At 44.2% G+C, this 17,121-nt stretch overlaps 1 protein-coding gene across 4 annotated transcripts in view; it reads left to right on the top strand.

Moving 5' to 3' along the window:
• Window positions 1-17,121, top strand: part of ANTXR2 (ANTXR cell adhesion molecule 2) — a 425,705-nt gene that overhangs the window by 125,700 nt on the left and 282,884 nt on the right. For all 4 annotated transcript variants that reach the window (XM_033963685.1, XM_033963677.1, XM_033963667.1 and 1 more), the window contains exon 8: window positions 13,981-14,041. In XM_033963685.1, coding sequence (XP_033819576.1) covers window positions 13,981-14,041 — 61 coding nt within the window. The remainder of the gene's footprint in view (window positions 1-13,980; window positions 14,042-17,121) is intronic.

The raw sequence follows: 17,121 nt of genomic DNA, 5'->3' as shown, positions 1-17,121 counted from the left end.
CTTATGATTTTGGAAGCTAAAATAGCATCAGCATATTTTTATGAAAAATCAGGAATTGTAAAAGCCAGAGAGTCAGCCTATTAATGTTGGAAACTTTCATATGTTTTTGGAAGGAAATAGTTAGCTAGAGCCTTAGTGACAAGTTAAGTTACAGAGCCGGACACTGGAAGTCCAGGGAACAGTGCATGCGTGTGTGGAAAGGAGGGAAGGAGGAAGGGAGCATGATGTATTATGCTGTGTGTGTTATTCGTTCTTTTTTTCTGGGGCTTATTTATAAAGTGGCCAGTCCCAAACGTAATGGTACATATACAAGGATGGGAATTGTGATACTGAGTGCTGTCAGGAAATGTTTTGGGATACACTGACAATAAGAAGCATTTCCTTAGTTTATTGTAGAGTGGGACCTTGAGCGTGCCCTGTAAACAGCGTGGTGTACGATAGATGAAGCTCTAATTGAAATTAGGTCTTTGAATCACTGTATGTAGTATACTTAAAGACATTTGCCAGTGGCTGCATTTCTGCTTCCTGTTTATAAAAATGAAATGTCCACTGCAGAACAGTAAGTTACAGTAGAGAAAAAGGCAGAAGTCAAATAGACCTGGTAGATTAAAATAAATAATTTATATGTATTAACATAGAAGCAGCTAAAGCTAAAAATGGATTTGATGAAAGCTTTACCTTCAGTTTCCTATACATTATTTCTTAAATCCATATGGTGAGTAATATTTGTGCAGTAAAAATAAGATCAGTTAGCCCAAACAGGTAAATTCAGAGCGCCATAAAAGCAATATCCAGGAAGAGTCTTAGGTCCTCTTTTACTAAGGTACGCTAACCGATTAGCGCCCACTAAACGCTAATGCGTGCATGTTAGTCTATGAACATGTTAGCGTTTAGTGCGCGCTAATTCAATTAGCGCACCTTAGTAAAAGAGGGGGTTAATTCAAACCAAATGACGACATAAGTACTTGAGTATGAGGTGTATATTATGCACAGCTGCTCAACTAGGCTCTGATTAGCCAGCATAGTAATTCAAGGTGGATTACAATAGTGTTTCTCAAAAACAACAACAAAAAAAATGATGCCATATACACATATTATATAACAATATAAAAACAACGCAAGCATAAATTTTTTATTTCATGGTCCTTTTACTGTAGCGCGCCCTAAATGCTAATGCATCCATAAACTATAATGGGCGCGTAAGTGTTTAACTTGCGCTAAAACAGCGCGCCTTAGTAAAAGGACCCCAAAGTTAATTGTTTATGGGAAAAAAACATATATTCCCCATTATCTCAAAAATTCTAACTGGATAACAAACATATTTACATACATAATACCAGTACTTACTAGTAAAATACTAAAATACAGATTATTCGCCAGGTTCTTTTCCAATTTCATATCTGAAGGAAAAGAATGCCACATGAATGAGATTCTTCTCATTCTTTTTTGTTCCTCCTGTGCTCTGTTTCTTCCAGTTTAATAGGAACCAAAGCTGTGATTCTAATGCCTTTAGTCCCCCTTTTTAATTACCTGTGGATTTGTCCCCTGTATTAATAGACGTAAATTCCGCTTTTACTAGTCTAGCTATGGCATTAACAGTCCTGAGGTTGGGGCCCAGGTACCAGGACCTTCTTAGACCTCATAACATGGACTCTAAATCTGCCCTTAATAATGGGGATTTACAGGGGCCGTGAAGGCTACTTTCTAAGCACCTCCAGCACCGGCTGACTTGGGCTGTAGGGGGGTGGGGGGCGATATCGAGACTGCAGGAGAGAGGCCGGCTAACTCTTGTGGTCAGTGCTGACTGCTGATATTCAGTTGTAATATCTGGTCTGTTTTTGACTGGTTCAAACATAAACCGCTAAGTCATTTTTAAGCACTGGTCAGCTAAGTTTGTTTATGTTTCTTAAAATTTGATATACCGCCAGATCTTTAACTTAGGTCTCGGCGGTTTACATAGACACTAAGGGGGTAATAATTAAAAAAAAAAAAAGTCTAAAAAGTGTCCTAAATGGCTACTTGGACGATCAAAAAGCCTGATCGTCCAAGTACCCATAACCAAAGCTGGTTTTTAGACGTATCTAAAACCAACTTAGGCCTTTCCCCTGCCTCTAAACGCACAGAGAGAAAAGAGGTGTGTTTAGAGGAGGGGAAAGGGCGGGCAGTGGGCGGGAGGTGGGCCGACCTACACCTAGCCGTACAACAGGTATAACCAATACAGTTTAGTCGGCACTTAGACCTTTTTCACTTAGACGAAATAAAACCAGGTCTAAGTGCCGAAAAACGGGCCGCTGAGCTGATGGCCGCTGGCGCCATCAGTTCAGCGGCCCGGCAACCTAACCATCGCGGCAGGAGAGATGCCTCATCTCCCCTGCCGCGATGCCATCAATCTTCTACCCGAACTGCCGCAACCCGTGGCAGTTTGGGTAGAGGAGTGATGGCATCGCGGTAGGGGAGATGAGGCATCTCTCCTGCCGCGATGCATCACTCCCCCCCCACACACAACATCGGGGCAAGAGGGAGCCCAAGCCCTCTTGCCCCGCCGACTCCCCAACAATATCGGGCCAGGAGGGAGCACAAGCCCTGCTGGCCCTGGCGACCCCTCCCCCCCGCTAGTTGTTCGGGCCAGGAGGGAGCCCAAACCCTCTTGGCCCAGCCGATCCTGCCCCCCCGACAACATTGGGCCAGGAGGGAGCCCAAACCCTCCTGGCCACGGCGACCCCCTACCCCCACCCCGCACTACATTACGGGCAGGAGGGATCCCTTGGGCACCCTCCTGCCTGGATCGTTGGGAGGGGGGGATTCTGTAACCGGTGTTTTTGACAGGCACCGGTTACAAAATCCAGCTTTTAGGCGAAGGACTGGCTCCTTCGCCTAAAAGCCCTTCTGTTGGACGTTTGTGGCCTAGGTGTGTTTTTGTTTCATTATGGCTAAAAAGTGTAGACGTGCTGTGGGGGTACTTGTAGACGTAATGGAGATTGGACGTTTAGGCAGAGGAAGGCCATAATCAAAACATGGACGTTTGTTTTGGTTATGGACACTTTCCCTGCTTCTGGGTTGAACGTTTAGGGACTTAGGCCAAAAGGGGACTTAGACGCTTTTTTTGATTATGCCCCTCCACGTGTATAAATGTTAATAGAGTGCCTGAGCGATATCATCCAAATATGAGGGGGTACTGAAAACTTCTCAGCCCAACCAAGAAGGGGATGATGTGGAGCCATGAAACATAGAAGTTATTCCACTAAGTTCAACACACTTGGCACATTGTGTCTGAAGGTTCTGTAACCCTTCCAAAAAATACTCCCACGCCTAGTCAATGTAATACTGCTCCGCTGCTGCAATCGCCTCCGAATCACTCGAAAATTGCCACCCTTTCAAACTCTTTTTAAGGTTTGTAAATGGAAAATAGTCAGATGGAGCAAGATCTGGTGATTAGGGTGGATGGTCTGTGCACAGTGAGAGATTAGAGAAACTGGGCCTCTTCTCCCTTGAAATGAGGAGACTGAGAGGGGACATTATTGAAACCTTCAAGATAATGAAGGGAATAGACTTGGTAGATAAAGACAGGTTGTTCACCCTCTCCAAGGTAGAGAGAACCTGAGGGCACTCCCTAAAGTTACAAGGGGATAGATTCCGTACAAACGTAAGGAAGTTCTTTTTCACCCAGAGAGTGGTGGAAAACTGAAACGCTCTTCCGGAGGCTGTTATAGGGGAAAACACCCTCCAGGGATTCAAGACAAAATTAGACAAGACCCTGCGGAACTGGAATGTACGCAGGTAGGGCTGGTCTCGGTTAGGGCACTGGTCTTTGACTTAGGGCCGCTGCGGGAGCGGACTGCTGGGCACGATGGACCACTGGTCTGACCCAGCAGCGGCAATTCTTATGTTCTTATGCCTCTGAGCATGTGAGGATGATGTCACACACATTTGCCCATGCTTGAGGCCCACCAGATGCAGTTGGAGCTCATCGGAGAAGAAGAGAGGGCTTTGCGGAGGTGTGGCTGGGGGGTGAAACTGGGCTAAGCTGGAGGCAGAAATGGGCAGGGCTGGGGGTGGAACAGGGCGGAGCCATGTGTTCAGGTGTTTTGCTCTTAAAATATGGTAACCCTATTTATGATGGCTCAAGATTTCCACACTTTTCTTTGACATGATTCAATCAATGATCTGAAACGATGTCAAAACATAGCATCACGATCCTAGGAGTAATAATAGACGTGGATCTCTCATTTCATAGCCATATTAGCGAAACAGTTAAATCCTGTTTTTTCAGACTACGGCTTCTGCGTTCAATTTCCACTTTTTTAGACCCCAAATCAATTAATATTCTAGTTCATTCTCTAATTATCTCAAAATTAGACTACTGTAATTCCCTTTTAATCAACATAACCCAGAAAGAAAAGAGACGGCTTCAAATTATCCAAAACACTGCAATTAAATTAATTCACAAAGCAAAAAAATACGATCATGTTACCCCTTTATTTATCAAATCACACTGGCTCCCCATCTCTCACCGAATCACTTTCAAAACCATATTTTTGGTTTATAAAACATTAATCTTTAATGAACCCCAATTTATATCAAAAATGATTGTCCCATACAATCCTTCTCGCTCTTTAAGATCATCTTCGTCAAATCTGCTTTCAGTCCCATCGTTAAGAATAATCGGCACTAGACGAAATGATATGTTCTCAGTGGTGGCCCCTTCATTGTGGAATTCCCTCCCAAATTTTATTAAAAATGAAAAAGATCTTATCTCTTTTAAAAAATTTCTAAAAACTTATTTATTTCAAGATGCATTTGATTTATGATATGACCTATTCTAGATTTTTTATATCCTTCTAATAATCAACAATATTTTCTTCTCGCCTCACCCCATTCATACCTAATGTATTTCCCGTTTTATGTAAATTTTAACAAACAATGTAATTGTAACTTTTCCCCTCCTTCCTACTTATTCATGTTTGTCCAAATTGTTTTGTCAATTGTCTAACTCATATAAACTATATGTATTACCACAATCTGTTGGTTTTTAAATTGTACATCGCTTAGATATTGTAATAAGCGATACATCAAATGTAAATAAACTTGAAACTTGATTCCGCAAACTGGCACTTTGCAAGATAAATAACACTCTTTTCAACTGTAGTGGCAAAATAATGCTCAGAATTTAGGAAGTTGGTTGGGCTGAGAACTTTTTCAGCACCCCACTTAATTTGTTTCGTGCAAAGGGGCAGAACATGGATAGAGAAAGGCAGGGCTCCTGCTTATATGTGTGTAGCTTACAGAGTACTGTAAGTTCTGGACATTCCAGCATTTATTGGCTGACCATCGCTGCTATCAGGAGAATAATAATAATAATAATTTTTATATTCCGCCAAACCATCAGTTCTTGGCGGTTTACACAATAATAATTACAACAAGTAATTAAAATACAGATCCAAATAACAATGTCTTATAAAAGGAAATAACCCAATTCAATAAAAGATACTGACTAACAAAGTGCAACCCTAACTTATTCAAAATAAAATATGCACAACACAGATTATTTATACTAAAATAGATAAGCAACTGTAAACCTTACTCCCTAAAAATAATTTTTAAAAATCCGCCTATCATAATCATTTTGAAATCTATTAAATATCGTATTGTTTAAATAGATAAGTTTTAAAATCTTTCCGAAATTGATGGTAAGTGAGGGCTGGAGTAATAAGAGCATTCAAACATGAATTCATTAAACCTGCTTGAAAAGCCAGAGTCCTATCTAAAAATTTCTTAGAACGGCACGCTTTTGCTGAAGGAAAATGAAACCAACCGGATAAATTTCAGCTCACCCTTGTTCTGCCCCCTTTTTATATAGATAGTTTTGGGTTCTTTAGCAGTTTAAGTGGTCTAATGTTGTTCATATGTTTGTTTGTTTTTTAAAGATATTTGAATAGGTAAGTTATACGTTCACTACTTGCATTGAATGTCAGCCCAGCAGTTATTATTGGACTTGCAGCTTGACAGACAGAACCAGTGGCTAGTTAATTCTGTGTTTAAATATGCATTCCCTGCTTCTGCTTGATCTATCCCACATTCTCCTAAGGGGGAGCCAGCTTTCGAATCTGAAAACCACTGCTGTATCCTTCAGCTTCCTGTTGGCACATTGAAAGCAGACGGATGCCAGAATCATCCAGGTTGCCCGTAAATCTGACCCCCATCAGCAGTGGGCTCGGTCTCCCTCTCCCTCTCTCTTTCCTTTTCTCCAGCAGTCACATTTTCTCTGTTCCTCTTCCTTCTCCTTGTCCCCAGCTGTTTCTCTTGTTATTTTAGTTTCCATTTACTTATTTGGCCTTCTTCTAGCCCGTCCTTCCAGGTAATTCATCTGCTTAAGCAAGTTTGGTGATCTAAAGAAGTAATGTCCTTCCCAGCCAGCTTCCCTGGGGGCCTCCACCCCTACGTTTTCCAGCAAGGGATTGAGCGAGTTGACAGGCCTGCATGCAGTGGTGTGCTGCTTTTAGTTACTGGGACCTCTTAAATTGAGCCATGTTCCTCAGACATTCCTCCTGCCCTTCCTGTCACAGGGACTTCTTAATCCATTCCAGCCATACAAGCAGGGGCGTAGCGAGGGTGAGAGGCGTCTGGGGCAGTGATGCCCCTCCCCCAATCTCTTCTCTGCCACCCCACCCCTACAAGCTCCTTCTCCGCCACTGCCACGCGCGCATGCGCCACTTCTCTTCCCCCGTACCTCTGTAACATTCCTGGCGTGAACAGCAACCCTCAACCTGATGTCACGCCTCCGTGGGCTCTCTTTCTGATGTCACTTCCTAGGCGCGGGTCCTGAAAGTGATGTCAGAAGAAGAGCCGACGCAGGCACAACAGCAGGTTAGAGGTTGCTGCTCGCCACTGGGAATGTTACAGAGGTACAGGGAAGGGAAGTAGCATGCGCATGCAGCAGTGGGGCAGGCGAGGAAGGAGATGGGGGGCGGAGAGGAGGATGGGTGTCACATCCATATCAAGACAGCGCCCGGGGCAGCCCAGTGGCAACACAGCAGAGGCTGCTGCATAGCAACAAAAGCAGCGATGCAACTGAAGACAGAGAGAGTTGGGAGTCCTTAACTGCATGAAACCCGACAGCATGCGATACTGTGCTGCTTAGTGCTTGCTTGGGAATATCTGGGCAGGGAGTGTGAACAAGGACTTGAGGCAATGGAAGGTGTTGGCTGGCATCACCTGCTGGAAAGATTGGAGGAGCGCATGAGAACAGAGTCAGAGACATGGCCTGTATATGATAGGACCCTCTTTCTGCTGTACATAGGTCAGTTTCTGCCCCCTAGCTTGCATTCTCTGTCTCCACCTAGGGCCTTGGAGGATCACAGCAGCAACAGTTCCTTTAGCCTAGCCTCAATCAATTGTATCAAAACTGACCAAAACAGTTACTGATTTTCAAACTCTTCTGACAGCCAACCTGGCCATATAAAAACTGGCTGTGGCCATTTATGCATAGAGAGTTAAAAACATAGAAGCATGATGGCAGATAAAGGCCAAATGGTCCATCCACAGTAACCATTATCTCTTTCTCTTTCCGAGAGATCCCACGTGCCTATCCCAGGCCCTCTTGAATTCAGATTTTGAGGGTATGAACAAACATGTAGATAAAGGTGAGCCAATTAATGTAGTATATCTAGATTTTCAGAAAGCATTTGACAAAAGTTCCTCATGAGAGGCTCCTGTGAAAATTAAAGAATTGTGGAATAGGAAGCAGTGTTCTGTTGTGGATTAAGAATTGGTTATCGGATAGAAAACAGAAGGTAGGGTTAAATGGCAATTTTTCCCCAGTAGAGGAGGGTAAATGGAGTGCTGCACGGATCTGTAATGGGACCTGTACCATTTAACTTATTTATAAATGATCGGGAAATTGGAACGATGAGCGAGGATTAAATTTGCAGATGACGCTAAACTATTCAAAGTTGTTAAACGCATACAGGTTCTGAAAAAACTGCAGGCAGACCTTAGGAAATTGGAAGATTAAATTTCATCTGCCATTTGGATGCCCAATGTGGACAAATGTATAGTAATGCACTTGGGGAAGAATAAACCAAATCATAGTTACCAGATGCTAGGGCCTACCTTGGGGGTTAGCGCCCAAGAAAAAGATCTGGGTGTCATTGTAGACAGTAAAATTAAACCTGCCCAATGTGTGGCCGAAAAAGCAAAGATGCTAGAAATTATAAAAGGGATGTTAACAAGACTAAGCATGTTATATTGCCTCTGTCATTCCATGGCAATACCTCACCTTGAGTACTGCGTTCCATTTCTGGTCCCACTGCTACAAGTGGTGTTGAATATGTATTTTTGTAAAATGGCTGTTCCTGAAAACCAAAAAAACTCTGTGGAGTGACGATGTTCCTAAATGGACTTTATTTGAAAGTGTCAAAGTTCCAAAGGTACACTGAAATCATCCACATAAAATAATTCCATCCACATAAAAATCATCCACATAAGAGCCTTAAAGGACCTAGTCTGGTAGGGATATAGGACCCAACATGGTCCGCGTTTCGACAAAAAGTCTTCTTCAGTGTCTCACTTCCGGCTCACCACACAATTGTTTCCCACGTACTCACCTTTATAGGACCCCCAGGGACCCCTGAAGAAGACTTTTTGTCAAAACGCAGACCGTGTTGGGTCCTATATCCCTACCAGACTAGGTCCTTTAAGGCTCTTATGTGGATGATTTTTATGTGGATGGAATTATTTTATGTGGATGATTTCAGTGTACCTTTGGAACTTTGACACTTTCAAATAAAGTCCATTTAGGAACATCGTCACTCCACAGAGTTTTTTTTGGTTTTCTCTGGATTTTCTTCTTTGTGGATATTTCGGGGTCAATTCCTTTTGTTTTTTCCTTCTCTAACCTAAACAACCTATACGTGCAATATTCAGCACTTAAACATATAAGGTGAACCAAAGGACAGTATTTTATGTTATGTGGTGATAAATCGCACCTAACTGCAAGAGTGTGACTGCCTCTGGATTGCCCAGAAAATAGCTGATTTCAGCTTGGGTGCTAATCATGGATATTCAACAGTACTAACTGGTTAATTGCCTTTGAAAATCTGTGGTTAGCCCCACATAAGCAATTTAACCGGCCTGTTGGAATTTTACTTTTTGGGACTTCATCCTTTGGTTCTATCTGTTTGTTCCATTGTTGGTAGATTAACATCTGCCTCTTTGTTCAGTGTTAATATCTTTGTTATGTATGATATAAACTGCAGTGAGTGTGTGTTGGAGAAGTGATAACTGTTATATTTTAAGAAGTCTCATTCACGTGATCTTCCCTAATCTTTATTTCCTTGCCCAGTTTAATCATTCCATTATGGGCTTTTGTGCAGTTGTAGCTGTTCATAAGGGAAACATTTTGTTGGTTATGTTTTTGATTAATGTGCTTTGGAAAAATATTTTGTAATTTTATGGTGTGTATTCTGCAAAACATTTCTGGCAAATCTGGTAAGGCATCTAATGAGCCAAATAAATATATCTACTGTTTCCTTTAATGGGACTTTGCTAAGACCTTAGCTCAGAGGTGCCCACATTTTTTGGGCTTGCGAGCTACTTTTAAAATGACCAAGTCAAAATGATCTACCAACAATAAAATTTTAAAAAATAAAAGCACACTGTATGCAGAGAAAATGTTAATTATCATTTATATTCCGCGGGGTTTCAAAGAGGTCAAGGCAGATGACTTTATGCAATGTCACCTCAGTAACAACTATACAAAAATAGACAAAAATACCCCCTCCCTTTTTACTAAACCGTGATAGCGGTTTTTAGCGCAGGGAGCTGCGCTGAATGCCCTGCACTGCTCTTGATGCTCATAGGCTCCCTGCGCTAAAAACCGCTATTGTGGTTTAGTAAAAGGTGGCCATAGTGCAAAATATAGGCAGCAGATATAAATTCTCAAAATGGACACATTTTGATCACTAAATTGAAAATAAAATCATTTTTCCTACCTTTATTGTCTGGTGATTTCATGAGTCTCTGGTTGCACTTTATTCTTCTGACTCTGCAGCCAATCTTTCTTCCCTTCTTTCAGCCTGCTGTATGCTTCCAGATCTCATTCCCTTCGCCAACCTTTTCTTCCTCTCTCCCTGCCCCCTCCCCTTTCTTTCTTTCTGTCTATCTTTCTCTCTCCTTGCCCCCTTTCTTTCTGTCTCCCTACCTGCTCCCAAGCCACTGCAGCCGCCATCGGGGAACAGGCCTCCAAACCACCACCTCTCCTCCTCCCCCTAGGAGCCACAAACACTACCTGTCGCAAACTGCTGCACGGTTCGGGAGTTTTCTGCAGGTATTTCCAAGGACGGACCCCCCCGGGGACATCAGTGAAGCTGAAGCTGGACTGATGTTATCAACGTCTTCAAGTGTGTGAACAGGCATTCGATAAGTTCTCCCTCCCTCTCAAATCCGTCCTTCCTCCTGCTTCCACCCTTTGCACTGCCCTCTCCGAGGGCGCTTGTGACCGACTCCCCTGGAGCTCGTGCTCTACCGCTTCCTGCCCCCCAGTCCCCCACACTTGACGCAACTTCCTACTTCCGGTGGGGCGGCCCGTGGCAGAGGGGAAAGCTCCAGGACTGGCCTGGGAATCCCTGAGAGAAGGTAGGATGGGGGGGGGGGAGGGGAGGGAGGCTGACTGACTGACTTTTGGCGCCGTTCCTTGCAGGTAGTGAGAGGAGCTGCCAGGCGTGCAAGGACCGCCAGGATGCTTTGGGTCCGTCTGGCTCTTGTTCTCCCCCCATCCTTCTCTTGTAGGCCGAATAGATCATCGCAAAAGCCTTTCTGTTTATGACTCAGTCTGAGTTGGGAAGCAAGTAGAACGCGAAGGCAACGCCATCGACTCGTGTTGCCTTCGCTATCTATCGGTTGATCATGATCAACCTTTTGAGCACCCCTGCCTTAGCTTATGATTGGGTCTTTACCAGGTTTGACTATTGGTCTTCTCCAGTCTAATCTTGTTTTCTTTATTGTATTCCTGATGCCACAGTTCAGTACATCACTCATGTTCCATGCGTTACTTATCAAAACATTCTCTTTGTATGATATCCTGTTTTAATCAAGGAGTCAGTGCAGAAATCCTAATTTTTGTCTTTTCTGCCCTCTAAACTGTGGTTTCTTCTGGGTATTGCTTAGGCATTTTGAATTTTGTCATGTTCACAGTAAGTGTGTATGAAACGTATTTAAACATTAACTGGAGGGGATCTCAAGAGCTGGCATGAGGCCTGCATCTCTAAGCTTTCATTTCCTTTGTCTGCAATCGCTTATCTTTGGTTATGTTTCAGTGTGCTCTCTCCAATGACAATCCCAGCATGTTTGGACAGTTCTGTTCCTTCTTGTGCCGCGTCCTAGTTTTGCTGGTGTTTAACTCTCTGTGCTGCTCTGGTGGAGCCAGACTCTCCCTCAACTACACTTCCCCCTCCCCATTCATGGTTTCCGCACTTGTGATTTCACATAATCGTGATTTTGGGGGGGGAGGGGGAAAAAAACAAACCCATATTTTTGCCTTCCCCCCGGCATCCCGGCCTTACCTGGTGGTCTAGTGGGCTTTCGGGGCAAGAGCGATCTTCCTATGCTCCTGCCCCGTGTAGATCGCCAATAGGAAATGGCTGCCGTGAGCTCCCGCCGTAGTCTCCCTGCCTGCCCCCTTTCTTTCTCCCTGCCCTCCACCAAGCAACTGCTACCACCATCAGGGAACAGGCCCCTTAGCCGCCGCTGCTGCCATCGGGTAACAGGCCCCAAAGCCTGCGTCGGGCTGACCAGCATTCCTCTCCCCGACATCAATTCTGCTGTCGGAGAGTAAGTTCCGCCCAGCCAGGCAGCGATTGGCTGGCCCGAACTTCCTCTCCGATGGCAGAATTGACGTCGGGGAAGAGGAAGGCTGATCAGCCCAGTAGATCGCCAAGGCAAAGTGAGTCTATCACGGAGCTCGGGATGGGCTCCGCGATCGACTCACTTTGCTCTGGCGATCTACCGGTTGATCGCGATCGACCTATTGGGCACCCCTGGATTAGACAAAAGTGAGTTGGATGAGGCTGGTATAAAGCAACCAATTTCACAGTGAAAAGAAATGAAAATCTGAGGTTGTTAGGTAGAGAAATGAAGACGGATACAAATAGAGGAAAGTGATATTTGTTGTCAATGTTCAGAAACTAATTACAGGATGAAGGCCATGATTTCATTAACAGACTCACTGTGGTGGTTTAGTGATAGTGTGATGTGTTGCTATTTGGGAGACTCCAGACAGGCCAGGGCTGAGTGATGTTCACAAACAACATATGGGAGAAGTGAGTCCAACTCATCACTCAACATTGACACCTATTTGCTAGGATGCAGGCATATCAGGCTTGCAGAGAACCATGATCTATGGCCTTCTAGCCAAAAATTGTCACTATTATGACTGGGCTACAGGGAAAGGGGATAAAAAATGTTTGAAACCCCTCCCTCCCTGCCATGATGAAGCCTGCCTTCCTCTCTGCTGTGCCAAAGCCTGCCTACCCGCTGTTGATTCCTCCTCCTCTCTCCCCATTGCTTGCCACAACTCCAGGAGGGTAAGGACTAGCATGCAGTGATTGCACACCGCCGGCCCACAAACCCTCTCCGCCGTCAGTTCTGACATTGGAGAGAAGGTCAGGGCCAGCGATTGATGTTGGGGGAGGGCTTGTGGGCCGGCGGCGTTTAAATGCTGCACGCTAGCCCTTCCCTTCCTGGAGTTGTGGCGGCGAGCGGGGAGGGAGCAGCGGTGGCAAGCAAGGAGCATCACCGGCCGGGATGGGGTGCGATGAGCAGCATCGGGGGGCAGGCGGTGGTAAGCCCGCGTACCCCTAACGAGCGGTAAGAAACCCTGGGCCACTGAATTGGCTAGGCCAATTTAGAGAAAACAACAAATCCATTCGAATCGATTCACCCGAAGTGAATCAGTGAATCGATTATAATTGGAAATTGGGCAGCACTAGTTCAGAGCTCAGTCAGGGCCAGATTCTCAAAACTGTAACATGATCCCTAAACTGGTTGCAGATGGTTTATCCTGCATGCATTTTCGCAGCAAATTATCAAAACGGCTTATGGCGGTCTTTAGTGAGCTTTATAGCAGTCTCTGCCACTGCCATGCAAATGGACTCTTGAATTTTGAAACGAGCTCTCTGGTTGATTCTTAAACATCACCGAGCAATTCTCCATGAGCGGCGTCGGCGTTTGGTGACAAAAATCAGTGACTGGTCCATGGGTGCTGGTACAGTGACAACACTGTTAAAAGTGCATCTTGTGGCGTGGCTAATGAAAAAAAATTAAAAAATGACGTGAAGAATCATAAATTGTTGGGGTTTTTTTTTGTGGGAGTAGTAAAAGCACACTTCTTGAGTGCATGTATTATAGCCCCCCTCGGCAGCGGGAGAGATGCATAATCTCTCCCACCGCTATCTGACCCCCCTCTCCGCCCGGTAGCAGGAGATATGCCCAATCTCTCCTGCTGCCAACCTGGGAGGGGGGCAGAGAGATGGAGAGGTGCCAGTGCCCCCACCAAGTTGGCACCTGGGGCAGTCTGCCTCCCTGCCCCCTCTTACCACACCACTGGTTCTATGAATGTTCTCCCGTGCCTGCCTATTATGGTTTTGATAACATTTATCGTATTTCTGTTGTATGGTTGTTTAACTGTGCTTTTAAATGAGTATATTTCTGCTACTCTTTCGTGTTAGTTGTATTATTAGGATTCAGTTTGCCTGTTTCCAGGTTTACCTCATTGATTGTATTTATGCTTTTATGTTTGGTCATTTTACTATTTGTTTATACTTTTAACATAATTGCAAGTTTTATATCAAGCTGTACTTGCCTTGATTGAATCTCTTCAGAAAGGTGACTAATAAATCCCAATAAATAAATAAAATAAAAAAATTGATTTTGCGACAGAATTTACTTATACTGTTTCAACGTTCCATTTTTTTTTTCTTCACACAGATTTTAAAGCGGTCATGCACAGAAATTTTATATGTGGACCCGTCAAGTGTGTGTGTGGGAGGTAAGTTAGTGATCTTGGCAGCCAGTGTTGTCTCTTTTGTTGTCACCTGTGGGAATAGCTATGCTCGCTAGGGATGTGCATATTCGTTTCGGTCACTTTTGTTTAGCACCCGCTAATATGGTAGCACAAAGCAACACATACTAAAATGGGGAAAAAAAATGACCAAAACACAAATGAAACAAAAAGTGTTCCCCCTGCATGCCCAAATGCTTTCTTTATCAAGTCATCTTGGGTGTAGGTCTATAACAGTGATCTCAATACCCTCGCATAGTAATGTAGTAGTTGACGGCAGCTAAAGACCCGAATGGTCCATCCAGTCTGCCCAACCTGATTCAGTTTGATTTTTTTTCTTCTCATATATGGTGCATGCTCAAGGCTTGCCAGCTCCCACCTCCTCTAAACGTCCTGTTTTGGACAGGACAGAAGCCGGGCAAGTGCAAATGCTCAAGCTGCCCCCACCAGCCAGCTGGCCAGCCATGCAATGCCTCTTAGGCAGTAGATAGAGTTGCCACACTGGGTGAGCAAGGTAATGGAGTAAATACCTTGTGACGAAAGAGGCAGAGTGGGAAGAAGTTTAGGAGTGCCATGGCTCCTGTGGCTCCCCCCCCCCCCCCTGTTAACAGCCCCTGTAAATTACCCTAGGAGGGGCTGCTGAAAAGTTCTCAGTCCAACCAACAAAGCTGGGGCAGATCCATTGAGGGTAATACGCTTAGTCCAGTGATTGTCTACTTTTTTTCATTCCATATTTTTCAGACAGAACGAAAAAAGTAGAAAAATCTCTGGACTAAGCGTATAGCCCTCGACGGAGACTGCCCCAACTTTGTTGATTGGGCTGAGAACTTTTCAGCGGCCCCTCGTATGTGTAAAAGTATGCATGGTGGCAAACCACTTGAAACACTAAACTTATTATATCAATAGAGACTGCACTAGTTTCAAATAATGGAGAAAAAAAGACCTCAGATAACTTGCTCCAACAAGTCCCAGCTTCATGAGACCAAATATACTTTATATACTGTATAGGAGCTTCTCCAGCCATTGGTCAAAAAAATCTCCACTTTAAGTACAGTATTCCCCCGATATTCGTGGGGGTTCCGTTCAAGGAACCCCCCCCCGAACCTTGAAAATCCACAAATACGGTTTTTCGTGGGGGAGACTGGAGAGGGCAGCGGGAGAGGCAAGAGAGCAGCTGGAGCGCCGGCGGGTGAAGGCAATCACTCGCTGTATGTTCCGACTGCATCTTCCTGTACTAAAGTCGGGCCTTACCAATCGGGAGCTGCGTTTTACCTGCCATTTCTGCAGGATTTGTATTTTCTAAAGATATGCAGGTACCTTTGTGTCATTATAAATAGGCTGCAAGTAGGGGTCTTGTTGCCCCCCTCAGCCTAGGTGCCTTTTTCTAAAAATTCCCTCATCCGTTGCCCAAGCGAACCACATGCATGCAGGCTGCTGGTGGCCTCTGAAATGTCCTGCCACACTGCAGTAGAGAATGGAATGTGACACCTTCCAGAATCCTTTTCCGTGAGGCGCTTTTTAGGGTTATTGTTATAATTGTCACTCTTTCCATAGTGTTACCAGATGTTGGTGTCTATAGAGCTTTATAGGCACACGGAATAGACAGCCCTTTCAAGCTTACCATGGAATGAGCAGTAACAAGTTTTCTGCACACCACCATTCCTCAGAGGAGGCTGCAGGGTTAAGGAATAAGCTATAAAAAAAGCCATGTCCTCATTTCGTACTGCGGTGCAATGCAAGGGAGATTTTAGAAGAGGGAATGTGGAAAACTGGTACATTTTTGGCCTAAAAGATGGGAGGCTTCCTTCCAAAAAGCAATGCTAATGACATTGCAGGTGCCGGGTTAAAAGTAAAAGCAGATGACTTGGAGACAGAGGCCTCCTGATTCATCCTCCGTGTTTGTTTTTGTTCCCCACAGTGTAAATATTCTTGTGGCATATTATCCCCCTAGGGGCTATGACTTTCTCTTTAGCCCCAGTCTGTGCCCCAGGCAGCTCCAGGAGCAGGTGCTGGCGTTTGGAATTGAATCCCAGTCTCCCGCTTGCTAATTTATGGCATTTGTTTATTTATTTATTTATTCTAATTTGTATTCCACCTGTCATGAAATTGTAGGTGGCTCAGAAAATAAGCACAGACATTAAGAGACAATGGCTTTGAGCAGCATCAGAAAATAGCCAACTTGCTCCCCCCCCCCCACTTTTATCAAGCCGCTTTAGGGTTTGTTTTTTTTATCGCCGGCCTCTGCGATAAAAGCTCTGACGCTCATAGGAATTCTATGAGTGGAGCTTTTACCACAGAGTCCGGTGATAAAAAAAACTCTAACGCAACTTGTTAAAAGGGGGCCTTAGTGCTGCAGAACTACCCTGGCCAGATAGTCAAAATAGAGAGGGAGTCAAAGTACAAAACAACCAAGAAGCTCAAAAAAGAAGCACAAGGGGCCTTCAAGTTCTGAGCAGCCAAACTTCCATTTATTGAAGGACCCGACACAGTCCGTGTTTCTGCGTATCAGCCTTGAGTGGGTTGTGGGGTTGAGGCCCTCAAGGACTGTGGTTGTTCACCCTTGATCTGTATTAATATAATAATAATAATAAATTTATTTTTATATACCTCCATACCCGAGAGTTCCAAGCGGTTCACAACAGTTGGATAATATAGAGATTATATGCCACAAATTTTACTATCCTGAATTGAAATGCTAATTATTCTACACTGTGAAGCAAATACAATCAAACCAAAATGTTTTTTTGTCGTTAATCTGACACAGAACTTGGCCGATTCTTTTGAAATTTAGTGCGCCATGTCCTGAATGAAGTTAATGTAAAATGTTGTAAATATTTCCCATTGCACCACAACACTACTTTGTGAAAATGAATTGTGAACTAAATAAAAACACATTAAAAAGTTTTATGGCATATCTTGTAGAAAAATATAAAGTCAAAAAGTAATGTTTCAATTAAGCAGATGTTCGACATGCATTGCTTATGCACGAAGGCACACTCTCAGTCTTGGCCATCACTGATCTATGGACTTGTCAAGGACGCTGTGCTTCAGCTCAACCCAAGCAGAGA

Source organism: Geotrypetes seraphini, chromosome 1 (assembly GCF_902459505.1).
Source record: "Geotrypetes seraphini chromosome 1, aGeoSer1.1, whole genome shotgun sequence".
NCBI classification, from domain to species: domain Eukaryota; kingdom Metazoa; phylum Chordata; class Amphibia; order Gymnophiona; family Dermophiidae; genus Geotrypetes; species Geotrypetes seraphini.
This window is presented reverse-complemented; position numbering and strand designations above follow the sequence as displayed.